Here is a 25,883-nt window from a genome sequence, read left to right as displayed (position 1 = left end):
TGTTTTGACATGCACATTAAAAATTAGATGGCATATTGCGTAAAAAATAAATATGAATGGTCAAATCGGACCAAACCCGTAACATCATTGTGCTACAGTGACATTATATATATATATATATATATATATATATATATATATATATATATATATATATATATATATAATGTTTATGTGGATTTTATTCTCATCATATTATTTAAAGTTTTGTTGTAGTTGAATGTTTTAATTGTATATCAAATTCGGGTATATCACTTCAAAAGATTTTATGTGTATATTATGTTATATATGTGTTTTTAATATTTAAAAAAATAAATTAATTGAATTTTTATACAAATAATTGTCAATGAATAAATAATAAAGTGACAAATATATGCTATTATTTTTAATAGACAAATTTTTATGTGCAGCAAAATAGTGATAATTATATATTTTGTAAAATGTAGTTTTAATTTAACAATATTAAGTTAACGAATTGTATAAAGCTAAAAACAAAAACTTAATAAAGATATATGATAGAATTCGATAATACAATTGATTAACATTAATGAAAAGTTAATTTATTTTAAAAAAAAATAATGATATTTTTATATATTTAAGAAAAACTATTCATTTTGTAAGTAAATAATTGGCAGATACAAAGGATACATTTTATTTGATTGGTGAGATACAGAACTATGAATAGTAAACTAGTTGGCTTTGAACTCGCGTCGTCCCATATCGACAGGGACAAGAGCCTGGGAGTCGTTTATATTGTGAAGCTCTGCAAGCATTATCGTCCCTTCGGGGACATCCGATAAAATTGGAACGATACAGAGAAGATTAGCATGGCCCCTGCGCAAGGATGACACGCACAAATCGAGAAATGGTCCAAATTTTTTTACCCCCTTCGTCGTCTTCGCCGAAACCCTGATTCCAGTCGGAACGCCTGAGAAATTTCTTACACAGTAAAGTTTTTCTTTTTTGTTCCTTATGTTGTTTCATCACCTCCCTGTTTTTCTTTTTTGTTCCTTATGTTGTTTCATCACCTCCCTGTTGTGGATTTTGAGGAGGCATCTAACAGCAATTGTTCTTCCAAAGGTTGGTAAATCTATCTCTGTTCGTTTATTCGCTGAAATGGTCCAATTTTTTTTTACCCCCATCGTCGTCTTCGCCGATATGTGAGTCCGAGTTCCAATTTCAGATTCTTTGTTTATCTACCTGTGCGCAAGGTATTGTTTTATCAAGCTAAATATGTGTGTGTGTGTGTGTGTGTGTTCGCTTATGTGCTAATGTATGATTCACTTTTGCAACTTAAGTTTTTTAGTTCATTGCTTGAAGGGGTTTCAACCAGATAGACAGCTTCATGAACATCTTTGCTTAATTGTTTTAGGATACGACACTAACTTAGGTACTGAACATGCTGATTTGTACTGACAATGCATCGATTTGTCCAATGCCCACCTACTGTTTGATGGAATTTCTGAATGAATTGTCGTTCTTTGGAACATTTTGATTCATGGGTATGTTTTGAATGGTCCTTATGCTGGGATTTTTCTGTATCATCAATGGTAATTTCACATTCCCGTAGGTTGGTGCTCTTAAATCTTGGTGGGAGAAATCAAGGTGACATGTGACTGCCGAAGGATTTAAGTGACAAAAAAATAACACAGTGACCGATTAAACAAGTTATAGGGAAAATGTTTAAAGCTTTGCATATTTGTGTAGATGATCACTTTGTTGTATAAATTGGTAAAAATGAGAAAAGTTGTATATAATGCAATTAATCAGATTTGAACTGTTATACTAGTTTATGAGGTTGTGGTGATGAATCTGCCAATCTGGTCAATTTACTTGTCATACCAAGTTGCAGATTATGATGTTTTGTATGATTTTGTTCTGTGATACCCTGTTAGTTTTTTGATGATAAACAAGTTAATTGTGTGTTTATGGATTAAAAAAGAGGAAAATTGTGTATGCTTTGATTAAATAAATGTCAAAAGATAGACCGTTGATTTATTGGTTATATGCATAGAACCTTGAGCAAAAATATCTATTGATAGAATCATGGAAAATAAATTGGTACACAGGGTGCACCATTCAAAATTTCAAATGCTACATCTCATGCTGTATGAAGAATAGCACAACTTTGTCAACAGCATCCTCTTTTTGAGTATAAATAGATGATGAAAGAATGTATGGTTTCCGATAATATGACGCCCCGAAAGTAATTACTTTACTTTTTTTCCAAATGTTAGGGATTTATGCTAACTATTTGAAATGGTGACTAATAAGGTAGTTCCCTAAATGGCTAAATAGAAACGCTTACTTGACATATTCAACTATAGTAAAGATAAAAACAAAGCAAAACAAGGACATGTACATCCACATCAATATCTTCTATTTGATGTGTTTTGAACTTGATGTGCAGTTGTGCTCGTGTAGCGGTGTCTGGTTTCAAGAACGACATGGTAACAACAGAGCTTCAAGCCTTCAATTGTTTGCAACATATATGTTTTTTACCATAGTTTTCATCAAAATGTGTTGTATTTATATTGAATAGTTGTTGAAATATTACTTTAATTGGATGTATCAATGGTGTTATTTCATTTATTTGCAATTTGTATTTGCTGTTTTGAAACCTAATAAGCAACGACTTTATGTTATGTTTCTATGTTGGCTTTTTATATAGGAGATTGGAGAGGAATTGTTCCGAATATATTTCTTATAATTATATTTATGCTAGTATAATACAATAACTATATTTATTATGTTTTACAATATCTTCGTTGTTTTATTTATCTTATGATAAAAAAAATAAGTTTGAAACTAAATTTTTGAATATTAATAAAGTTAGTAGAAATGATTCGTTGGAAATATAAAATAATACTAGTTGTTTGATAATAATTATCATTTATACGGATTGTATATGATGAATAAATAGACTAGTTTTAAAGGTCTTAATAAATCTTTTGCAATTATATATTTTGTATAAAAATATATATTTTGTATAAAAATATAGTAGTTTTTTATTGATAAAAGTTTAAAAGGTTGTATATAAGGATATACGATCAATATTCAATAATGAAATAATCAACTAATAAATTAACTATTTAAAAAAAAAATAGATAAAGTGTCTACAAACTCTATATTCCGAGATTTGGATAGAAATCTTGATTGCCAATAATCAGATAATTCCTAGATTTAAAAGTTACGTTATAATTTTGAAGGCGTTTAATTTGATTGGCTAGAATACAAAACCATGAACAGTAAACTAGTTGGCATTGTACTCTCTTCGTCCCATATCGACTAGAAGAAGAACATGCGATTCCTTTATATAATGGAGCTCTGCATATCATATCGTCCCTTCGGGGACATCCGATAAAATTGGAACGATACAGAGAAGATTAGCATGGCCCCTGCGCAAGGATGACACGCACAAATCGAGAAATGGTCCAAATTTTTTTTTTCTTTGCCCGAAATCGTCTTCGCCAAAACCCTAATTTCTTTTGTGGATCTCTGCACTGTAATTTCACCGGCGGTAGACAACCGGAGAGGCCATTGGTGGATTTCGAGAAGCCATATACCAGCAATTGATCTTCGAACCTTTGTTGATTGTGTATGCGATGATGTGATTCCGTCCCATCTCCAATTCCTTGGTTCATCTTCATGTGCACCAGGTATTGTTGTATAAAGCTAAATTAGTATGTTTTCGCTTATGCCCTGATGTGTGATTAAACATTGCAACTTCAGTTTCTTAGTTAATTAAATTGCTCGAAGAGAAATTCAACAGCTTCACTCACATCTTTGCTCAATTGCTCTAGGATACCAGTACGACATCAATTTGGGTATCAACTATCAAACTTGTTAATTTGAAGTGGCTCATACAAATACAAGTATTTGCCTACTGTTTGTTTGCTAGAATTTCTAACTGAAATGTCTTTCTTTGGAATTGGTACAATGCTTCTGCAGTTTTGCTGCATTATGAAATGCTTGATAATGGGCTTGTTCCTCATATTTTATTTTTACATTCCGATTTGCTCTCAAACACATTAGTTTTTTGTTCTCAAATGCATAGATAGGTTAGTTTAACCATTTGACTCCTTGTTGATACTAAATAATCTATACATACCCAGGTCATTTTTAGTACAATACAATATAAGTGCTGCTTCTTTTGGCCATCACATTTTTGCTAGTTTGGTAATACTATTGTTTGTGATTTTTTTTAGCAATTGTTGCAACTGATTTTAAAATTGTTATATGTATATCAAACTATTATAACTACATTAATATGGAAGAATCAAAGAAGTAAAAAATCTCAGGATCAAATTAGTTCAAAAACATTTCACAAATCAGGATTGTAAATCGATTACTCTTGTCAACATCTTAACATGAACCGATGAAGAAAAGATTATAAATAAAAACTGAAAACTTACTGACACATGATCTAAATCACCTGTCCTTTCAGAACGGGTATTGATGTGTTTCTCTCTCTCTCTCTCTCTCTCTCTCTCTCTCTCTCTCTCTCTCTCTCTCTCTCTCTCTCTCTCTCTCTCTCTCTCTCTCTCTCTCTCTCTCTCTCTCTCTCTCTCTCAGATGGAGCCTATTATGTCGTAGATGAATTGAGTTAATCAAACAGATCCAGGAGCATATATATCTTCAAGTCACAGCTGTGATTTGAGAGTTGAGTCAACTGTTCACAAGAGAAATTGATTGGTCATGAACTGTTCTTGAATCAACAACTTGATCTTGAAATTGATTAGTTCATTGATTCTTTCATATCTAGTTATAATAATTTATATTTACATCTAACAAGTTTAAAATCGGTTGTAATAATTGTTAAAAAAATATGATTTTAGCAGCTAAAGTATGAATTGCAATTTTCCTATACAGCAAGTAGATTGAAAGTTAGTGAAAGTAAGGAGGGAGGATGAGTTAACTTTGTGATTCAAAACTTGAATTGATACTGACCCTGTGATTGTTTAGTGCTAATTGTCATTACATCCAAGGCTAGGCTAGGAAAGGTTTTTGTTATAGACTTGCAGATTAGCTGGAAGCCTGTAGCTGTAGGTATAAAATTCAACAAGTGGTGTGGTGATTGGTGAATGTGGATGATAATGGCTTCTGCAGACTGTAGTACCAAAGACAATCTCTTGTCAATTGGTTGTATCTGAAGTAAAGCCTTGCACTCATTCAAAATGAGTGAGGATAAGCATCTTAATAATTAATTGATGTCGATAAAGCTTATCCTAGATCTTGAAAATATTGATGTGAAATTAGAGGATGGGGTCAGGCTTCTATACCAAAGAGTTATGTACATATCAAAGAAACATTGTTTTTGGTAGAGAATCACTCTCATATGATGAGGTGCAATCGGCTTTGAACTAAATCTAAGGAGTTGAATGGAAAGAGACAAGATAAAAAACAGAGTTCATCCAGTGATTTTTGGGCCTTTGGGTAATAAAACTTTTAAAATCTAGCGTTAGATGTAGCCATTGTAATGTTAATGAGATGACACGCTAGGAGGATTTGTCCTTAGAGAGGAAAGGTTGTGGTTTTTTGTATGGAATATGAACTGTGTAAATCGTTGTGTTTTTTTGTTTTTTTTTCATCTTTCCTTTGCCTTTTATAAGCATAACCCTTACAATGGCCACCTGAGGGCTGTTGGCGGTTTTATCAACGTATTTTAAATATTTTTTAGAAAACATGTTTGCTCGTTTTAACTTGCATTACCTTCCAAACATGTTTGTTCGATGTTCGTTTTTTTATGACAAGTGAAACTTAAAACTGAGTAATTCTTGGTTTGTTACTAATTTATGAAAAAAAATATCCTACAAATAGATAACTTAATTTCATAACGAAATTATTAGCACAAACGTTTTTTTCATACTATTTGTTATAATTAAGCCTTCAAATAAACAGTAACAAAATCACACACAAACAAATATCCAGAAGAAAGACAAGTACATAAATCAAAACACAGTGCATTCGAGTTCAAGTAGCAAGAATTCCTTTCAGTACATTGCATTAGCCCAAACACAAAGAAAAAACAAAGCACGATTATAAATGTCATTTTAGCAAAACAAGAAAAAGGGTATTTCTTCCTGAGACAAAATTTAAGCAACTGCGTCTAAGAAAGCTCTTCCAGGTTGACGATTTGCAAGAGGCCCATGGCATCCAAGAAGCTGCACAATCATCATCATTACAATCATTAAACATTCCTCATATTAGATAATATAGACAAAAAAAAAAGAAGAAGAAGAAAAAAGAAAGCAATACCTTGGCGTTAACACCATCAGACATGATTCGGTTCTCAGATTTCCACTGAACGTAGTCAGTACGACTGAACTTAGTAAATCCCCTGCAATCATCATCACAATAAGATTTATAAACAAAAATCAAAGCATTAAATAACATAAACAAAAAAAATAAAGAGATGTTAACAATCATATTCATACCATTTCCTGCTGACAATAATCTTTTGGCGACCAGGGAACTTGAATTTAGCCCTACGAAGAGCCTCCTGAGCATGCTGACTGTTACCATCTTTGCATCTAACAGATAGAAGAACTTGACCAATGCTTACACGGGCACAAACTCCCTGTGGTTTCCCAAAAGCACCTCTCATACCAGTCTGAAGCCTATCAGCTCCAGCACATGAAAGCATTTTGTTGATACGAAGAACATGGAAAGGATGAACCCTAACCCTCAAGTGGAAAGCATCCTTTCCTGCAAACTTTGTCATGTACTTGTTGCAGGCAATACGTGCTGCTTCAAGTGCCTCGCTGGAGACATTCTCTTTCTCCCAACTGACCAAGTGTACGCAAAAGGGGAACTCATCGACTCCTTTCTTCTTCATTCCAACATCGTAGATCCTAATCTTGGGATCAGGCACACCTCTGCAGTAACGAGATTTAGGATATGGCTTGTTCTTGATCTGTCGGTAACATCTTGCAGGTCCTGCACCATGGAACAAGTATTACATCAAAAAAGATCCGGTGGAATACAATTGCAGATTTTCGATTGCATCAAATTAGATTCAAACAACCAGCACTTTATTTCCGCCATTTCACCGTAAGGCGTTTAAACGAACAAGTCATGTAACAGCTCGGAAAAATTCGAGTACAATACAAATCAATTTCATAAACGAATGCTAGAATCGAGAAAAAAAAAAAAAAAAAAGAGAGGTATTTATCCACCTAACTATCCGACAGATCGCCTTAAAGTTCGACTACCGATAAACAAATGCAAAACACCATCAAAAACTCGAAATATAACAACTTCCAACAATTCATAACCTAATTAGTCATCATTTTTTCAAAGAACAAACATTACGCATAAACGATGTTACACAACAGGCGCATCTGATGAAGGGATAAGATTCCTACTCGTGTAAAATTCTTTTCGAATCAGCTCGACGATAATTACTGTGGTAACAATTACAACATAGAAGATTGAAGGACTTACTTCTTCCCATGGCGAAATTCTGGTTGGTTGCTGCTGCGTCGAGCCTTCTTCAAAACCCTAGATGAAGAAATGGTATTTATAGAATGGGGCAAGATGCGCGTGGGCTCTATGGGCTTTACGTATAGGCCTACGTAGTTTGCGTGTTATGGTGATCTGATAATGGGCTTCTAGAAGCCAGTCCACGTTTAGTGAGTGGTTTAACTATGTTTTCTTCCAGAAGATATCCATTCGGGTCGACATAAGACTCAATCGGAATCGGGTATTTAACAATAGAAAAATACACCATCCAAAAACTAATTGGTTTAAGCAAGTTTGTTGTCGACTTAAAGCTGATTTGATTCCACGTTTCATCATGAACCATGAAACATGATTTCATATTTATAAAAACATGGATAAATAAAAAAAATCTATCAACTTTATCCAATTATTACCATTTATGGTAAGTCATAAAGTTATTCATAAAGCCAGACAATATTTCTAGAGCATCTATCCCAAAAATTATATTTTTTCAATTATTAAGAAATGACCGCAAAGCATGTCCATCGTGTTCATGCATTAGGTTAGAGAGAGTGGTGTCACACTTGTCACAATCTACGTAGGTGTTACATAGAATTTATCATGTTGCTACAAAAGTTTGTAATTATTAAAAGGTTATAATTAAATATATTCAAACTTAAACATTAATTTATAGATTATTGGGTATATGTATATATTTGTGGAGGTGTGTTTGGTATATATCATACAGGTAATTAGGTTTGTATGCAGACTTTGGATTATATCTAGGGTTATTGTCACTGTAGCCCAACAATGTTTCGTATATTGGTTTAAATGGTCCGTCTTGATTTTTTTTTGCATTATAAGGGTACAAATTCATGTTTTTATGGTTTAAAAGGTCATTTTGAAAAAATTGAAAGGTCATCTGGTAAACATTTCCTAGCCAGCAGGTTTAATATGCAAAGTCAATTATTTAACTCTCACCCTAATTGCCACTCGCCGACAATAACCCTATATTCAATAATGATGGCCATGAAATCAATGAAGACTCCTTCTGCTTCTCGTTTTAAAGAAAATCAATAATCACATATGAATTGCATCATAAGAAATCAGAGGTTCAAATCAAAAAAAGATAGCAGCGGTGTCTCTTTTGATTTCAATCAACGTTCTTCTAGTTCTTCACTCTGTTCTTCATGAATCGGTTTTTTTTTCCAGTCTTCAATCAAGGATTTTATGTTGAAGTTGTTGAAGGGCGTCCCTTAGCTCTCTCTATAAATGATCGAATAGTGTAGGGTAGTGATTGCAAGCTTTTAAGCATATATATTCAAGGTTGGAGGACATTGGAATGGCGTCAATGTAAGGTTGAGTTTGTATAAAAAAGGTGAGACTTGTACCCACCCGCTGTCTGACCTCGATAAACTCTCCCTGCAACTCTGCTTACCTAAAATCGGTGGCGATTGCCTTCATCCCCTGGATTATCCATTTGACCATGAATTTCCCTAAATTTTTCTGGTCTATCTTCAATTCTGTCTACCTGCTTTCCTCTAATTTCAAAGTAATTATCATCCACCACAGGTTTACCTGTGATTTCCGTACGGGAGATCTTGTTACATCCAGGTTTTTTGTTGTAGTTGTTGCCGGTGTCGGTGTGTCGTCGCCTCTTGGTGGTGCTGATACCGACAACGATTTTCTTACTGGAACTGTTCTTGATGTTGATTCGTAACGGAAACATCCAAGACGATTGCAAAGGGGAGCATCCCTGAAAGGAAGAACATGAGAATGAGGAAATTTCCAAGTCAAAGTGAGGAAATCGGAGGAGGGTTGGCGATGCTTCCATCCTTCATCTTTCAATACCCACAATTCTATTTGTTGTTATACTCACACCTCCCACACGAGAGTTGCTTACCTGCATCACCATTTGGATCGTGTTTGTGTTTTGTATGCTTATACCTCCAGCAATTTCGTCATTTCGTATTGTCGTATTGGAGAATATATAAGTAAGCAGCAGGCAGGAGCCTCCTCCACTCCTTGAATGGGAAGGTGTAAGCCACGTGGCAAATGAATATCCTTTCTCTTTGATTCATAATTTCAATAGGAAGATAAAGATTCTTGTAAATGTAATGGTCTTCTCTTATTAATTTTAGAGATGACCTTGGTCGCAAAAATGGAAGAAATACACAAGTTCCTCCCTGGTTTAAGCGGGATCACAAGTTGGGTAATGAAAATGTATTCTCAGTTCTTTGATTTTGTTTCAAGTCTATTAAAATACTAATTTTGTTTCACGTCTAATTAATAGCCTATTGTATTCCTTTTTCTAAAACCACAACTTTAACTACATAGATTTTTTACCGATTAAAATAGCAAGGTAACAAAACAATATGACGTTACTAATGGTTATTAGTTGTGGTTTGAGAAAAAATGATTACTAGAAGCTTTTAGTTAGATGTGGCAAACACAATGATGGTGTTTGTTTTCATTTTGGAATGCAAAAGGAAGAGAATGGAGCTGAAAAGATGCAAAAAGGATATTGCTGGCAGATTGACCCCTCTTCAGTGTTTCGGATATATCTGATGACCCATAAGTCCAATTGGCGAGATTCAAAATGTTCTGAAAAGTAGATGAAATTTCCTACGACTTATGTGAGAGTCTTTTTGCTAATTCAACATTTATCTTATCTAAAATCGGCCTTGAAGATGAAGCATAAAAGTTGGACGAAAATTCCCTCCAAGTTACTTATTCCCCAAGCACCGCTTATCTTATTTTCATTTGCTTAATCCCCTAAGCCACCATTAGTTTCATTATTTCAATCCAAATCTTACATTCCATATTAATTCCATTTGCATTCAACTATAAATACTCGTATCATTCCACCATTTTAATCATCTATGATATTCCACTTCGACTTGTGCAACAAGAAAACTTCATAGCTGCCGTTTTGAGGGTCTAGAAGGCGGCCGGAGGGCCGTTAAGTTGATATGGAGCAAAGATCTAAGGGATTGGAGAGCGGATTCATGTCGGTAATCATGTAGTTTGTTATCGTGACTATGTTTAACATTCCATTGTGATTCCATTATGTGTTTACTTTCTGATTTAGGTGTAAAAACCTTTTACTTTGTGTTTATGATTGAATGAATCTTTGGATTTATGGTTTAATTGCTCTTTTGATTGATTATTCTTATTTAATTTGTTTTGTCAAGTTTGATTGAAGATCCATATGTGTTAAGGATTGTTGCTTTGTTTCCTGTTGCTGAATTAATAAAGTTTAGATGAATTTCTAGCTGAGTTAATTTGAATCATAGTTGTCTAGTAACCATTGGTGATTATGACTAGAGTTTTGACCAAAACCTAGGGTTATGGAATAAAGTAATGAACTTTAATGTGTGTGTATGAGTAGAATGAGCATTCTCTACATGATTTAACTCTTATTACCATTAGGGTTAAATAAGATCAAATATTACTTAATATGAACTGATTACTGATTTGCATGATTGTTTGTTCACCTGATCAATGAATTAATAGTTGTGTTGAAATCAAAGGATTAATTGTTGTGACCATGACACTAGTCATATTAGGAATCAGAGAATAATGAATAAATATTCATGGTATTAGTAGTTAACCATTAATTTGAGATGATATTTATCTAAACCAAAGTACCTAAAGAAATTTGTCTTCCGGACAATTTATTGATATTTAATGTTAAGTGATATTCAAAGTATTTAATAAAATAATTCTTTATTGCTTTCGTGTGTTTAGTGTAACCTATAATCAAAAACTCCAAACTAATTCACCACCGTTCCCCTAGTGTTCGACACCTGTTCTTACCACAACTATACTATTACAAGATTAGGTCTACTACATAGTGTGTGTGTTAGTCTAATTGCAATAAATTTGGTTTTATAAATTTTAAACTTGAGCAATAAAAATATATATAAAAATCACACATCACTTTGAAACTTTAAAGTATCCACCCAGTAATTACCCATTAAATATTTGTTGAAATGATCCTTGGTACTATTAAAGACTACCAAAATCGTTTCATTAGACGTATTTGTTGGATTTGATGTCTAAGCTCATAACTATAACTAGGATGTACTTGACCTGATTGTAGCATGGTCCTTTTGAGTTGCCTTCACCAGTGCAATTCGATAGGATGAACTTCTGAGAATAAGGTTATTTATGTTTTATTAATATATTACAAGTATAATATATTAATATGAAATCGTATTATTATTTAATTAGTATAAACAAGAATTAATTTGGAATTAATTTTGTGGTCAAAATAGACTAATTAAATATATGGGGATTGATGATGTAAATCAATGATTCTTATAGTGTGGGCCAATGATCCATGATTATATAGATGTGCTAAACCAATGAAATAATCCATGGATAGTCCATGACGATTAAATCCATGGAGCATAAGAATGTGAAAGGTCATTATGGTTTGCAAAGATGTAACCCTAACACTATAAATAGAACCCTCGTGAACCAAAATTGGTTGCACCTTCTTAGTGAGCTAAGCAACTTATTCTCTTAAGCCACCTCTTGCATATTGGTGTTTGTGAACCATTAGAGGCATCACACTTGGGGTGCTCAAGCTTCAAAGTCCAAGAACTACAAGTCCTTCATAAATGTATGTCACCTAACTAGTTGTATCATTCAATTGCTCAAATGTATGCTAGTTAGGACAATGTTTTGGAACATTGTAAATATGCATGCATAATTAGATAAAACATAGATCCAAAACATTTAGGGTTGATTGTGCACCATAAGAGTGTTATAGTGCTCAAAATCCAATAGTACTGAAATATGTTATCATCAATATCAAAAGTACATATTTTTAAGTCCAATGCACTACTTATCTAATATATTCTTATAGTTAGAAGGAAGCAAAACATATACAATGAAAATTAGATAATATGTAAGCACTCTCTACAAGTTTTTTGGGGATATAAAAAACTCATTTTAACGATCTTTTTTTTTTTTACAAATTTCTATGAATTTTACAATATGGCAAGAAATTTGTCCCAAACATCATGCCAATATTGTGCACCATTCTGTAGAAATAGTCACCAACACTCACATAATAGTGATGATCAATATTTGGCAAAAATATATGTTAACTAGCCACCTTCAATTATGCTTGTTCTCCACACACACATCACTCTCCATGCAATAGGAAAAAAATTGTCATTTGTTTCCTTACCAATAACACAAGCAACTCCTCTTACAAATCCAAGAGGTCCGTAACCTAAATGTTTATGCACCCTTACAACACTTCACAAAAAGTCAAATCCAAGAGGTCCGTAACCTAAATGTATAAGCACCCTTACAACACTTCACAAAAAGTTGTGTTTGTCATTCTTTTGAAACCATAATTGGTACCCATTAGCCATTCCATATTTGTACAACATGGTTTTCAACTTATTTGGATCCTTAAAATTCATTCGAGGTATGAACTTGTATATTTTTTCTTGTGTAAGGACTCATTAAAAATGGAATGACATAGATCGCATGTTGAACTTCCATCCCATGGTTATCATCTACAAAATTAGTTCCCTCATCCTCCACAGTCTCAACACACAATCCTCCACCATCTCAACACACAATTTACTCAAGAAATGATCTTTGGTTGTTCTAATTATAAGATAACATTTTCATCATTTTCCGCATCAACATCCCTTAGATTATCACCATTTTCCACACATCAACACAAGCATTACTTTTATCATCTTCATTATTATGTTCATCATCAAACCACCCCTTAATTCCATCCCAACACAGTCCATGTAAATAGAAATTATGACATTTATACCATAAGCATAAAAAATAAAACCAATAGTCCATTACCTCCTAAAATAGTAAATTACTCCACAAGAAATCGTTCCTCTTATTGCTTCCTGTTAATATGTAAATACTAAAAGTTTCGTGGCCAAACCGTGAAAAATAAAATGTCTGTTGCCTGCTAAATTACTCCACAAGAAATCGTTCCTCTTCTTGCCTCCCCATCGTCTTCGCTGTTCCATTTTCGGCAGTAGCCTCTTTCGTCCGTCCCTGCCACAACCACCGCCTCAGCCGCCGACACCAGTATCGCCACTGCCTCTGCAACAATGGAATCGTCCATGCTCGTTGAATGTAAAACACCACCGACTCGTCTCAGTGCCTCCACCACCATGGACTCGCCCCTCTTCGACAACGAAGACGACCTCTACACTCGCCTAAAGTCATTAGAGCGTCAAATCGAGTTTATTGAAATCCAAGAAGAGTACGTCAAAGACGAACAAAAGAATCTCAAGCGCGAACTCCTTAGGTCTCAAGAAGAAGTGAAGCGGATCCAATCGGTTCCGCTTGTGATTGGTCAGTTCATGGAGATGATCGATCAAAATAACGGTATAGTAGGGTCAACTACAGGATCTAATTACTATGTTAGGATTCTTAGTACGATTAATCGCGAGCAATTGAAACCCTCGGCGTCCGTGGCCTTACACCGTCATTCAAATGCGCTTGTTGACGTGTTGCCGCCTGAGGCTGACTCCAGTATATCTCTCCTTAGCCAGTCGGAGAAACCTGACGTTACCTATAGTGTGAGTATTTTGTCATAGAAGTCTTGATTTTTTAAGTGTGCTAACAGGGTTTTGATGAATTAATTATGCCAAAACTTTCAGCATCTTAAAATCCAAAATTCATTTGTATTAATTATGTTTAGTGTATTGCTGTCATAACTCATAACTTGGATGCTAATGTGATAGTAGATAGAATATTATAGTTATAATTGTATATGCTCAAAGTGATGATTGTTAGTTTATCCTTTGATGATTGGCAAGTCATTGATTATTAGATCTTATAATTGGGTGGGTGTAATTTTCTTTACAGGAAGGATGCAATGTTAGAGGTAGTTAGCTTATGAGTAAATTTCTTTCTGCAGGCTTACTAATGTATCTTATCATATAATATTTCACATCCATAGAGTTTGTCTCTACTATTACATTGTGGACCCTTTCTTTTATAAAGCTGTAAATCATGCTATTTGTTTTGCATTTGGGCTATTGTTATATCAACTCTGATAACAAAGAGATTGTCTTTCTTTCACCATGCATTACGGAGATCAGTTTGTTCTATAATTTGATTTTTACTGTGGTTGTGTATTTTGGTAGGATATTGGAGGTTGTGACATTCAAAAGCAGGAAATACGTGAGGCTGTGGAGTTGCCTTTGACTCATCATGAATTGTACAAGCAAATAGGCATAGATCCTCCTCGTGGTGTTTTGTTATATGGTCCACCTGGCACTGGTAAAACCATGCTTGCCAAAGCTGTTGCAAATCATACCACAGCAGCCTTTATTCGAGTAGTCGGTTCAGAATTTGTTCAGAAGTATTTGGGTGAGGTATGCTTTTAGTCCACCTCTTCTTTATAAGAGACATGTTGTTTCTTTTTGACTTAATGAGGACTTGACCTAATCCTGGTAAGCTAGTTACGTGTGTTTCTTTTTGTTTTAATGAAGAAAAGAAATGAAAGGGCTATATATGGGTGTTTCTTTTTTTGTCACAAGTAATACCTAATAGGAATAATTCAAGGACTCAAGAAATAGCAACACTCTTTCTTTTGTTTGAGTATTATATCATCTTACTTTTGTTTCTTTCTATTACAACATTGTACTTTCACCTTTCTTTTTAGGCACCGAACTTTGAAAATCTACCCAATTATAACACTGTATTTCCAGTCTTTTTTTATTAAGACATTATACTTTGAAAAATCTACCAACTTATTGCAGTTAAGATCGCCTTGTAATATATAACATTGCTAATATTGGTTAGATTTTTTGAAGTAAAATGTTGTAATAGGAAGAAATAAAAGTAGGGTGCTATAATAAATAAAAAAAATAATCAGAGTATGTTGCTATTTCTTGCACTCTGTGACACCTTGATTCTGCAGGTGCTGTCATCTATCTTTCCCAGTATGTTGCAATTCATATACAAACTAAAACAAATTATGTCCTACAATATCTTTCATTACACCATAGTTTAATACCACAAAATTTTGTAAACTAAAATTCATAAAGTTCTATCTCCATAATTTATAACACAACGAGGAATATGTTGATAATTGATTAGAATAGTATATAATTCATGTTGTTCTATGATGTAGCATAAACATTTAAATCAATTTTATTGCAAGAATAAAAACTAATGCATTCTTTTTTTGTAAACATCCACCATGCACAATTTTTTTTTTTGAAATCTCATAACTACTTATAAGTAGGCCGACCTTAGGATTCATATAAGTCTATCTCTGTCCCATAAGGTGTGCTTGCAAGACGTTCCTTCAGTCCATGTCCTGTATGTTGCACATTTAAGTGGCCATACTTGACATGTATAAAACTTTCATATATCATGTATGATGTGTAAAATGCATGCTAATATCATATTATGCCAATGCCATAACATATCTCTTTGCTATTTGCTTTTATCGTGATTTTGTGCAAAGAAGCATATGACAATTTGTTTATGATAAATTTATCTTCATGCATATAACATTTATATATCATGGGCATGGGATGTACCAAGTAAATCACATAACATATTACATACTCACCTTGGTTTAGAACTCGTAAGCTTCTTCTTAATCTTGTTGATTTGCTAGGTGTTTTTGGAGAATAAAGCTACTGAAATTCACTTGGTATATATTGGTAGTTTGTTTGCATTGCTTTCCTTGTTTCTTATGGGATGGGACTATGACACGTCATGCTTCTAGTTTAGCTTATCCTTTAAGAATCAATGCTTGTAGCCTTACTTTCTCATCTTCTATCATTCACTCACCAGTACTAAGTACCAGCTCATATTAAGGCTTGATTTGTTTGTTATATTATATATGCTATGATTGTGTTGTGGTATATTAATTAATTAGTTACGGTTGTTGGTGTTGTAGGGCCCTAGAATGGTTCGTGATGTGTTTCGGCTTGCGAAAGAGAATGCCCCTGCAATCATATTTATTGATGAGGTGGATGCAATTGCTACTGCCAGATTTGATGCTCAGACCGGAGCAGACAGAGAAGTGCAGCGAATTCTCATGGAGCTCCTAAATCAGGTAACCCCTATGACTATGAGTGTTTCTTTTGGACATAAAATATATATTAAAGGCCAGGGAAGGGAAAGACGATTAATGATTTATGAGTGACTGCAGATGGATGGGTTTGACCAAACGGTGAATGTGAAGGTTATTATGGCAACTAACAGAGCCGATACATTGGACCCAGCACTTCTTCGTCCTGGTAGGCTTGACCGCAAGATTGAGTTTCCTTTGCCTGATAGGCGACAAAAACGCCTCGTTTTTCAGGTCTAACCCCACCCACCTTTTTTTTTTTTTTTCTAATTTATCATTATTTGTCTGTTTACTTGAGATAATAAAAAATGTAATAAATGTGTAGGTTTGCACGGCTAAAATGAACTTGAGTGATGAAGTTGACTTGGAAGATTATGTATCTCGCCCTGACAAGATTAGTGCTGCTGAGGTAACACTACTAGTAATAAGCAATAATAAGTTGTTCTTTAATTCTGCAAAAGACCCCCCTTCTCATCCTCATACTGGTTTTGTACAGATTACGGCTATTTGTCAAGAAGCAGGGATGCATGCAGTCCGCAAGAACAGATATGTTATTCTTCCCAAGGACTTCGAGAAGGGTTACAGAACCAATGTAAAGAAGCCTGACACTGACTTTGATTTCTACAAGTAATCCCATACTTTCTGTCACCGTCCCTTTACCTTTACCTTTGCTGCTTCTTATTCATGCATGTTCAACGAATCTCTAATTTGGCTTCAAATCAATATTCTTATTGTTAGTGTTACCTAATTACCTTATATTTTGCTTTCATGAAAATCTTTTATGAGTTCAAGTGGCTGAATGGGTAATGAATTGTTATATACATATAAGCTTTGTTTTTATTTTTCCTACACTAAAATGAACATTTTACCTTAAATTGCAACAAAACAAATTTCACAATATTTAACAATTATAACCTGAGAAGAAAAAGAAGTAAGACAAATAGCTCAAGGGTTACTGTCTATAAATTAAGCCATAATTTTTGGCTTCATTTTCTTTATATTTAATTAAAAAGTATCAGTGTATAATTGTCTGTCTGGATTAAGTGTTTAATCCGTTAAATTGAAAAGAAACAATCCCTTGGATATCAAACTAATTGTTTTTGGGTTTGTGAATATAAGGGGTGGTTAACACACACAGATCAAGTATAAATATTGCAATTTCTACCCATTTCTTTATGGAAGAATTGATTTGGTTTATGTTTCTGTTAAACATATCAAATGTTTTAAATGAAAAAAAGTAGCTAAAAAGGAAAGCACATCAAGCAAGTCGAAAATAGTAATGGTACAAATTCCGAAGTGTACTCTTTCTACATATTTTCTTAATTATTCTATTAAATAAGTGGATTATTGTTGCGATTGTACATTTTTTTTAACGACAAACTCTTATTAAAAGGACTAGCAAAAAGCTAGCCAAAACCAACAAATCAAGAAATACCAAGTTTTGGGTCTTGAAGCTGCCTTAACTTAATTTAAAGTTTTTTTTTTCTTTTTTTTATTGATATCATTACAATTTACATCATAAAAAAAAGGCCGAGTAACAATCTTATAAAAGATGTCCGCAACTTTCGGTTTGTTAAAATCAAACAACGGAATATTCTTGAAAATCTAAATATGACAGCCCCAAAATAATTCTTCACTGCTTTGACACGGAGTAGAGAACCATAACCATGTCAACCAATCAACATATGAAAGGAGAGTGGGTATCGTCAACCCACCACCTCACCACTTGAACTAAAACCGCAGAAGCCATAGGACAATAGAAAAAACAAATGCTTAGTCGTCTCTGTCCTCCCATCACAAAGAGGGCACAAATTAGAGGGTACGTCCATACCACGACTATCGGGATTGGCTTTAGCTGGGAGCCCTATCTATCGAAAGCCAGACACCAAACAAAAATATTGACATTGATAGGACTAGCCAGATCCATCCAGCAGGAGAACAAGTCAAAAGTAACCACTTTTCATCCGTATAGGCACGCACATAAGCCACTAGAAAAATCACCAACCCGAGATACAGACCAAAACCACGGGGTAACTGGCACCACAAGAGCCTATAGAGTATCCCATCGTTACCATTGATTGCTTCTATATTTTAAAATAAAGATTTAGTCAAAAGTTCCTGGTCAATTTGACTTAACCCAACTTAAAATTATTTATTTTGAAGTTTGTATTTGATTTTTTTTTCCCTTCTATTGGAGATATAGCTACTAGTTTAAAAACTATGGGTAAGTTTGCACTTGGTGAAAGTGAAAATGATCAACTTTTCAAAGAGACATGTCTTTTTTCCCCCTACTGTTCCTTGAAAATAATTCTTTATATGAATAAGATGCAAGTACGATGCTAAAAAAAGTATTGTATTAATTGGTCTACTGAAACACAACCATGTCAGATTTAGTTGCCGCTTCCAAATTTAGCAAAGTGAAGGGAGGGCCACAATTGATTCTCACGTTGTTCTAAAGGCTAATTTCTTATTTTTGCTAGCAAGTTGTAAATGTTTACTAAATTATGTAATGAAATGGGTTTCATATAACTTATATTTTGATTCGTTATCCAAATTTTACCAGTTTATACAACATATTTGGTTTTTCCCAGCTTATGCATATGCATAGATGAAATTTTGGTAACAAATTAAGATATTGTTGCTTAAAGTAATAAAAAAATATATTTTGTTGTATGATTTGATAAAAATATTTACACTTTGCATGAGGTTAAAACATGGATAATCCAAGAAACCACTCTGGATATTCAGGCAAAAATCGAAGAGAAAAACATAGGGTACTTGTTTGATGTTTTTCGAGATTCTTTTTTATAGCAAAAAGAACATAAGGAAAAAATTGATCTTCTGCAAAATCGAAAGCCTACAAATATAGGCACCCGGCAATTAACTGAGGTTGGTTTGGCAGTAAAATTCACAAACGGAGATCCCGGTAAACTATGGATACACCAGGCCCTCGTGTCCTTGAGATCAAATCAACTTATGAGAGCATTTAATTCGCACCTTCTGATCTCACAATATAGCATAAATCGAGTGCAACATGTCTCTAATTGATTATGATCACACTAATTAAACTGCTCGATGAAACTAAAATCAAAAACATTAACCTGTTTGTTTGAGAATCCATAACTCATATTCAAGTACGTGTATCATTTTATTGGCCCACTAGTGTTTAGCAATTAGTGATTGTTAATACAAAAGTCAAAAGTCACATCAAAGGCTTCTTCGCATAATAGCACTAGCACTCAACTTGTGAACCACCTGCAAGTCCTCAGATGCCTAACCGAGTTTGAAAAATGTACTTGTACTTGTTGAATCAAAAATTAAATCACAAAATCCGTGATACTGAAGAAGAAATTAATACAGTCGTCCATTGAATTTAATGCCAACTACTTCTTCTGTACCCACCTCCTCCCCAGTCTCAACTCTCAATGGATTACAGATAAGTAGATAGCACAAGCTCTGACAGTTTTTGCCATTGGCATGGGGCTCCAGTGTAAGTTCTCATTCATCTGATCTGACACCATTCCATAAAATCTCAACATTTAAATTTAACTAACATATAATCATTAATCATGATTTGTGATCGTGTTTACTCTTACCTTTTACCAAAGAGATGGTGAATTTGTTTACTCTTTCGAGTTTAGTTGAGCATGTTCTTGTAGGTTGCTTTGCACACCAATTGTTTGACGAAATGTCACGTTGCTATGAGAATTAACATAAAGATCAATTTCTTAAATATTTGTTGTTATGAAAACACATGTTTTGAGATCTCAATTTTCTAAAAATATTTTCTTTAGCTGCAGGAAAATTTGAGTTCCTCAATATATAGTAAATATAACAACTATAACATTGATAAGTGTTTTGTAATAATCAAATCACTTTGTTTTATGGAATCATGTACGTTACTAAAACAAATAATTGAAAATAATTATATTACATAATATTGATGACATGCACAGTTTAGAATTTACATTCAATCGTTAGGATGGCATAACAATAATTTGAAAATTATGTATACATGTCCGGGGGAGCCTATTTTAAGTGGGAATACCCTATAAAAAGATATGATCCCAAAAAGCTCTTTAAAAAATGGAAAAAGTATTTGATGTGTTTTTTTTTTCGATCTAAAGTTTTTTCAAAGATGTTGTTGAGCTTTTCAATAATATGGTGGATCCCATAGATTTTCAATCAATTTCCAATAGGTAATACAAAAAAACGTAAATAATCAAATTGACAAAGCTTTTCTATTGTTGGGATACATTGATTTTTTTTTTATTCTAAGTTTTTTCATAAAAAAACTAAAGAAAAACTCTCCTCCTATAGATGTTCTAAAATTGATTTTATATTACAGACCATTAAGAAAACCTCTAATAAGATGTTCAAATATAGTTGATATTTTCATGAAAAAAAGCATTTAGTTTTCTCAACACTTAAGTCCACATCAACTTAGTAGTATAATTTTTTTATTTGAATAAAAATTGATATTTTGAGTTTCATTCATTTATTCGTAAAAATCATGATGATCTACCACGTCAAATTCTTTAAAAGGAATCTGACAGTGATATTTGTCTACAATCAATGATGATGTTCAAGATTCAATCTGATGTGATGAGTTGACTTAATAATATCCATTTATTTAGCACAAAACTCACTAATAAGACATAAGAATATGATTGAAAATTACACACAGTTGCACGTCCAATAAAAAATTAAATTTAGGGGTGATATTTCGCAAAATAAAATAGATGGCTATACTCGTCCAATTATTATTATTATTAACTCAACATAATTTACTCTTAAACAAATCAAACTAATTGCATTTTCTTTTAGTTTTGGTCTATATCACACTTTTTTTTCCCGAAAGGGTGAAATGTAATTACATAAGCGAGTAATGTCCAATCTGAAAACTAAGAAATCGCAAAATGGGTTTAAGTTTAAACTTTAATGCTAGATAAATCATACGTGGAAAAATATTTAAACAACAAGTTGTATCTTTTGCATCAAAATCTGTACAGCTATCAGAACATTACTCCTTCAAAGGCCTGGCCTTAATTATAGTTAAAAACCCCGCTCAAAAAGGGATCATACTCATTACTAGGAGCTGTCGAGTGACTCTCTCTCTCACACACACATCACATAAAAACTGTGTGTTCTTCGCTGCGCTCGAACATTTCACTCGATTTCTTCTGAAATTCAGAATTCAAATTGAATTCCTGTTCGTCCATACAAATTCATCTGAAAAGAGAGGAAAAAACGATAGCGGATTGGAGGCGAGAGCTTTTCAGCTGAGTGATTTCCGTTTTTCTCTCAGATTAAGATTTATTATTGTTTCGTTTCTTCGTGAAGAAAATTCGGCCGGAGGATTTTGAAGAAAAATTTAATTAGTTTGAAGCTGTTGATGACGCCGCCGAAGCTACAACGGAAAATGTTGTGGTAGTGTTCGAAGGACGAAGGTGCGGGTAATGTAGTTTTTTTTCGATGGAAGTTCATTTACTTCTTGCATTTTATATGTTAGGTTGAAAGGTATGTGGCGATTCTATGAGGTGAAATATTCATTTACTGAATGCAATTTACAATTTAGGTATGTTAAGTTATAGCAAGTTTGTGATTTTGTCTGACGATAAATTCATTTACTTATATGCAATATATTTTAGCTATATCAGGTAACAACTAAGCAAATTGACAGTTTAAGATATCCAAGTTGATTCGTCTTATTGCCAATTGGTTTCAAAATAGAAGTGCAAATAATTACATGATATGAATCTATCGTCCTAAAAGCAATTGCTTGCGACTCAACGTTTAGGTCTGGCTAATTCTGGATGCAGCGAGGCTACACAGGATATGATCCACCGGTTGAATCTGCACATCTGTCTTACTATCTGGATGCTTTTAGCTTAAAATTTGGTATTTGTTGTGTTCATTTACTGTTCTAGTTGGGACCGAGTTGAGTAGAGGGGAAAGTTCGTAGCTGAAAGTTAAGGAGTCCTACGTTAGAGCAATTAATCACGATGGCGTTAGTGGTTGTGTAAACTTGCACTTATAAGAGGAATATTGTTGGAGAAGTAGTAGTTGGGGTTCTGGTTCTTGAGTATTTATGAATCTTTCCTTGTACGGAATCAGGTAAATTGTAGCTATGGTGATATAGAGAGTATGTGTTTATTGGCCACTAACAAGGTTAATTGAGTTCGCAAAGTAAGTTGAACTAGTAAAAGAATGTGGCACTCATAGCATTGTATGTTTAGAGATGCTTTCTGTTGTGCGCTACCTTATTTGTTTTCTGACAATGTCATTGTTTTTCAATTTAGTTAATATATAAAGCTTGATATGCAGATCTTCTAATTTTTTTTCTGTTGTTTATTTGAACCAGGGAGATCATCCAACATAAATCATCAACCATCAAAGTCGTATATGTGAACATTTATTTCCTCATGAAACTCTGCTCTCCTCACCTGCTTCAATCCATCCTCATCATACTTTCCCTTGTATCTCCACTGTGTGCTGACTTAAACTCAGATAAACAAGCTCTTCTTGCATTTGCTGATGCAGTACCCCATGCCCCAAAGCTCAACTGGAGCAACACTACTCAGATTTGCACTTGGATAGGCATCACCTGTGATTCCAATGGGTCCCGTGTTTCCGCTCTTCGACTTCCTAGCCTTGGACTCACGGGCCCCATTCCTTCCGACACTCTTGGAAAACTGGAAGCTTTGGAAGTTCTCAGCCTTAGATTGAATAGCCTCACCGGAAGTATACCTTCTGATGTCCTCTCTCTTCCTTCCCTCCATCATCTCTTCCTTCAACATAACAACTTCACAGGTAACATTCCGGCTTCATTTCCTTCCCACATGAATGTATTAGACCTTTCTTTCAATTCCTTCACCGGAAAAATCCCGGAATCTCTCCAGAATTTGGCACGCCTAACCAAATTAAACCTCCAAAATAACTACCTCTCTGGTTCTATCCCCAATATCACATTCTCAAAGCTCAAAAATCTCAACATAAGCTACAATCATCTCAACGGTTCTATTCCATCTTCCCTTAAAACTTTCCCAAATTCATCATTTATTGGGAACTCTTTCCTGTGTGGACTACCTCTGAATCCCTGTTCACCTCCACTGCCACCTCCGCCTGCTCATACACCACCACCACCACCTACCGGGGATCATCAAGAAAAAAGCTCAAAGAAATTTCCTTTATGGGCTATTATTGCCATAGCAGTTGGAGGAGGTGTTGCAGTTATACTTTTGATGATCATTTTATATTTCTGCTGTTTCAAGAAAAAGAAAAGGAATAGGAATGAGAATGAGAATGGGAATGGGAATGGGAATGTGAGCAGTGTACGAAGAGCAAAGTCTTCTTCTGTTGGTGGAAGGAGTGAGAAGCCTAGGGAAGAATTTGGTGGTGAAGTACAAGAGGCTGAAAATAACAAGATGGTTTTCTTTGAAGGCTGTTCTAGTAATTTCGATCTTGAGGATTTATTGCGTGCTTCAGCAGAGGTGCTTGGAAAGGGTAGTTTTGGAACAACATATAAGGCAACATTAGAGGAGTCGGTAACCGTGGTTGTGAAAAGGCTGAAAGATGTGGTGGCAGGGAAGAAAGAGTTTGAACAGCAAATGGAGATGCTAGGGAGAGTTGAACCACATCCGAATGTTGTCCCACTTCGTGCTTATTATTACTCTAAGGATGAGAAGCTACTTGTCTATGATTATCTCTCAAGTGGTAGCCTCTTGACACTCTTACATGGTATGCTACTTTCATCTCATGTTTCTTTTTCTTACATTAACTGCTGTTTAAATAAAATATTGTCTATATTCCAGTCCAGCATACACTACCTTAAGACTAGTCCTGTTATATGCTACTTAAAAACTTAAATGACATGGCAGGAAACAGAGGAGGCGGTAGAACTCCAATAGACTGGGAAACAAGAGTAAAAGTGACACTCGGAGCTGCACGAGGCCTTGCACATATCCACGCTATCGGCGGCCCAAAATTCGTTCACGGAAACATAAAATCGTCAAATGTCCTTATTACCCCTGATGGAGAAGGCTGCATCTCGGACACCGGTTTATCCCCGCTCATAAAGCAACACCCACCCACCACATCCCGCCACACCATCGGCTACAAAGCTCCTGAAGTCCTGGAAATCCGAAAACACTCCCATAAATCCGATGTCTACAGCTTCGGTGTCCTCCTCCTCGAGACACTCACCGGAAAACAACCTCTCCAATCTCCGGGAAGAGTAGGAGGAGAAGACATGGTGGATCTCCCAAAGTGGGTCCAGTCTGTGGTGAGGGAAGAATGGACTGCTGAGGTGTTTGATGTCGAGCTTATGAAATTTCAAAACATTGAGGAGGAGATGGTGCAGATGTTGCAGATCGGTATGGCTTGTGTTGTGCAAACCCCGGATTCCCGACCCTCCATGGATGAAGTTGTTAAGATGATTGAAGAGGTTCGTGTATCTAATTAATTAAAGACATCGCCAATTGTGATTTGTGCAGACACCTTACCTTCGTTTCTGTAAGTTTACATGCATGAGGTTGATTCAAAATTTTACCAAAATTATGTTTCGTCTTTTCGTTTTTAGGAGTGGAGAGCATTAGTCATTAGATTAGCTTTTCTTTCTCTTCATTTGTTGAAAGATTACATTTTTTAAGTTGATTAATCATTAATCGTCTAGTTGGATTGGGTATTGGGTTAGCCTGCTAACACTTTACTGTACTTTTCTTTTTATTTAGATAATTAACATATTAAATGTGATTATAAAATATCAGTTGTTGCCTGTTGGTTCTACCTGAAATGCATTGAGGCATCACCAATATTTGACTTTTAAAAAATCTGTTTACGTATAACCTATTTATTTGAATTATAATGACATCACATGACAAGTTAGTTAAATAGGGTTTAATGTTATATCATCGTGTTCACATAAGATATTAAGCATGTGTGTAATATAATGGTGACATAGAAAAATATATATCTCTAAATATTACTAAAAGAGAACCTTTAATTCACCAATGAAGCAATTAAGACCCTTGATTGTATTTCAATCATATGATTTTAACCATTAGATCAAATTGATGACATCATCTTCTCAAAATAGAATTCAAACATTTAATTATAGAATCTTTAAATTTACCAATTACATTTTAAACACAATTACATTAAATTATAGAATCTTTAATTATAGAATCTATTCATATTTAATTATAGAATCTATTCATACTTTCAAAAATATATTTCACAATTCGGACATAATTACATTTAAATATAGAATCTTTAAAATCGGCAATTATGTTATCAATTAAAGCATATCATTCTATTTATGTATGAGACATCAGTTTCTCCA

At 34.2% G+C, this 25,883-nt stretch overlaps 3 protein-coding genes, 2 long non-coding RNA genes and 2 other non-coding genes across 10 annotated transcripts; 6 read left to right on the top strand and 1 right to left on the bottom strand.

The window, feature by feature from the left end:
• Positions 1-777: 777 nt before the first annotated feature.
• Positions 778-880, top strand: LOC145055809 (U6 spliceosomal RNA). The gene has a single exon (XR_013685361.1). It is a non-coding gene; the product is annotated as a U6 spliceosomal RNA (small nuclear RNA).
• A 46-nt stretch (positions 881-926) lies between these two features.
• Positions 927-2,592, top strand: LOC145055394 (uncharacterized). Its single transcript, XR_013685175.1, has 2 exons — positions 927-1,080; positions 2,411-2,592. It is a non-coding gene; the product is annotated as an uncharacterized LOC145055394 (long non-coding RNA).
• A 640-nt stretch (positions 2,593-3,232) lies between these two features.
• On the top strand, positions 3,233-4,007 carry LOC145055393 (uncharacterized). 2 transcript variants are annotated; one of them, XR_013685173.1, is made up of 2 exons: positions 3,233-3,659; positions 3,804-4,007. It is a non-coding gene; the product is annotated as an uncharacterized LOC145055393 (long non-coding RNA). The 2 variants fall into 2 exon arrangements; XR_013685174.1 differs by having other exon boundaries at positions 3,733-4,007.
• LOC145055806 (U6 spliceosomal RNA) lies at positions 3,342-3,444 on the top strand. Its single transcript, XR_013685359.1, has one exon. It is a non-coding gene; the product is annotated as a U6 spliceosomal RNA (small nuclear RNA).
• Positions 4,008-5,924: 1,917 nt separating the features above from the next.
• Positions 5,925-7,589, bottom strand: LOC145055392 (large ribosomal subunit protein uL16-like). Its single transcript, XM_079003701.1, has 4 exons — positions 7,447-7,589; positions 6,438-6,939; positions 6,259-6,340; positions 5,925-6,164 (listed from the first exon to the last, which is right to left on the bottom strand). Exons 1-4 carry the CDS (start codon positions 7,454-7,456, stop codon positions 6,096-6,098), a joined length of 663 nt encoding a protein of 220 aa, XP_078859827.1. The 5' UTR covers positions 7,457-7,589; the 3' UTR covers positions 5,925-6,095.
• Positions 7,590-13,414: 5,825 nt separating this feature from the next.
• On the top strand, positions 13,415-17,331 carry RPT3 (regulatory particle triple-A ATPase 3). Its single transcript, XM_079003700.1, has 6 exons — positions 13,415-14,024; positions 14,595-14,825; positions 16,367-16,525; positions 16,622-16,774; positions 16,866-16,949; positions 17,037-17,331. Exons 1-6 carry the CDS (start codon positions 13,551-13,553, stop codon positions 17,169-17,171), a joined length of 1,236 nt encoding a protein of 411 aa, XP_078859826.1. The 5' UTR covers positions 13,415-13,550; the 3' UTR covers positions 17,172-17,331.
• A 4,272-nt stretch (positions 17,332-21,603) lies between these two features.
• Positions 21,604-25,316, top strand: LOC145055389 (putative inactive receptor kinase At5g58300). 3 transcript variants are annotated; one of them, XM_079003697.1, is made up of 4 exons: positions 21,604-21,990; positions 22,341-22,657; positions 22,905-24,280; positions 24,421-25,316. In XM_079003697.1, exons 2-4 carry the CDS (start codon positions 22,632-22,634, stop codon positions 25,002-25,004), a joined length of 1,986 nt encoding a protein of 661 aa, XP_078859823.1. In that variant the 5' UTR covers positions 21,604-21,990; positions 22,341-22,631; the 3' UTR covers positions 25,005-25,316. The 3 variants fall into 3 exon arrangements, with proteins under 3 accessions (XP_078859823.1, XP_078859824.1, XP_078859825.1); XM_079003698.1 differs by lacking the exon at positions 22,341-22,657; XM_079003699.1 differs by lacking the exon at positions 22,341-22,657 and having other exon boundaries at positions 21,604-21,996.
• Positions 25,317-25,883: the final 567 nt, after the last annotated feature.

This window comes from Lactuca serriola, chromosome 5 (genome assembly GCF_051521515.1).
Source record: "Lactuca serriola cultivar US96UC23 chromosome 5, Lser_US96UC23_V15, whole genome shotgun sequence".
Lineage (NCBI taxonomy): Eukaryota > Viridiplantae > Streptophyta > Magnoliopsida > Asterales > Asteraceae > Lactuca > Lactuca serriola.
The sequence above is the reverse complement of the archived record's forward strand: the minus strand, read 5'-3'. Positions and strand labels throughout refer to the sequence as shown.

What these genes read in the sequence shown, in the direction of transcription:
- LOC145055392 (XM_079003701.1), bottom strand. An exon ending in ATTATTGTCAGCAGGAAATG is followed by an intron (nt 6,341 to 6,437) that starts GTATGAATATGA and finishes TGATGATTGCAG; the next exon opens with GGGATTTACTAAGTTCAGTC. An exon ending in CTGATGGTGTTAACGCCAAG is followed by an intron (nt 6,165 to 6,258) that starts GTATTGCTTTCT and finishes ATGATTGTGCAG; the next exon opens with CTTCTTGGATGCCATGGGCC.
- RPT3 (XM_079003700.1), top strand. Translation starts at nt 13,551, where the DNA reads ATGGAATCGTCCATGCTCGTTGAATGTAAAACACCACCGACTCGTCTC. An exon ending in AACCTGACGTTACCTATAGT is followed by an intron (nt 14,025 to 14,594) that starts GTGAGTATTTTG and finishes GTATTTTGGTAG; the next exon opens with GATATTGGAGGTTGTGACAT. An exon ending in AAAAACGCCTCGTTTTTCAG is followed by an intron (nt 16,775 to 16,865) that starts GTCTAACCCCAC and finishes ATAAATGTGTAG; the next exon opens with GTTTGCACGGCTAAAATGAA.
- LOC145055389 (XM_079003697.1), top strand. Translation starts at nt 22,632, where the DNA reads ATGAATCTTTCCTTGTACGGAATCAG. An exon ending in CTTTCCTTGTACGGAATCAG is followed by an intron (nt 22,658 to 22,904) that starts GTAAATTGTAGC and finishes TATTTGAACCAG; the next exon opens with GGAGATCATCCAACATAAAT. An exon ending in CCTCTTGACACTCTTACATG is followed by an intron (nt 24,281 to 24,420) that starts GTATGCTACTTT and finishes ATGACATGGCAG; the next exon opens with GAAACAGAGGAGGCGGTAGA.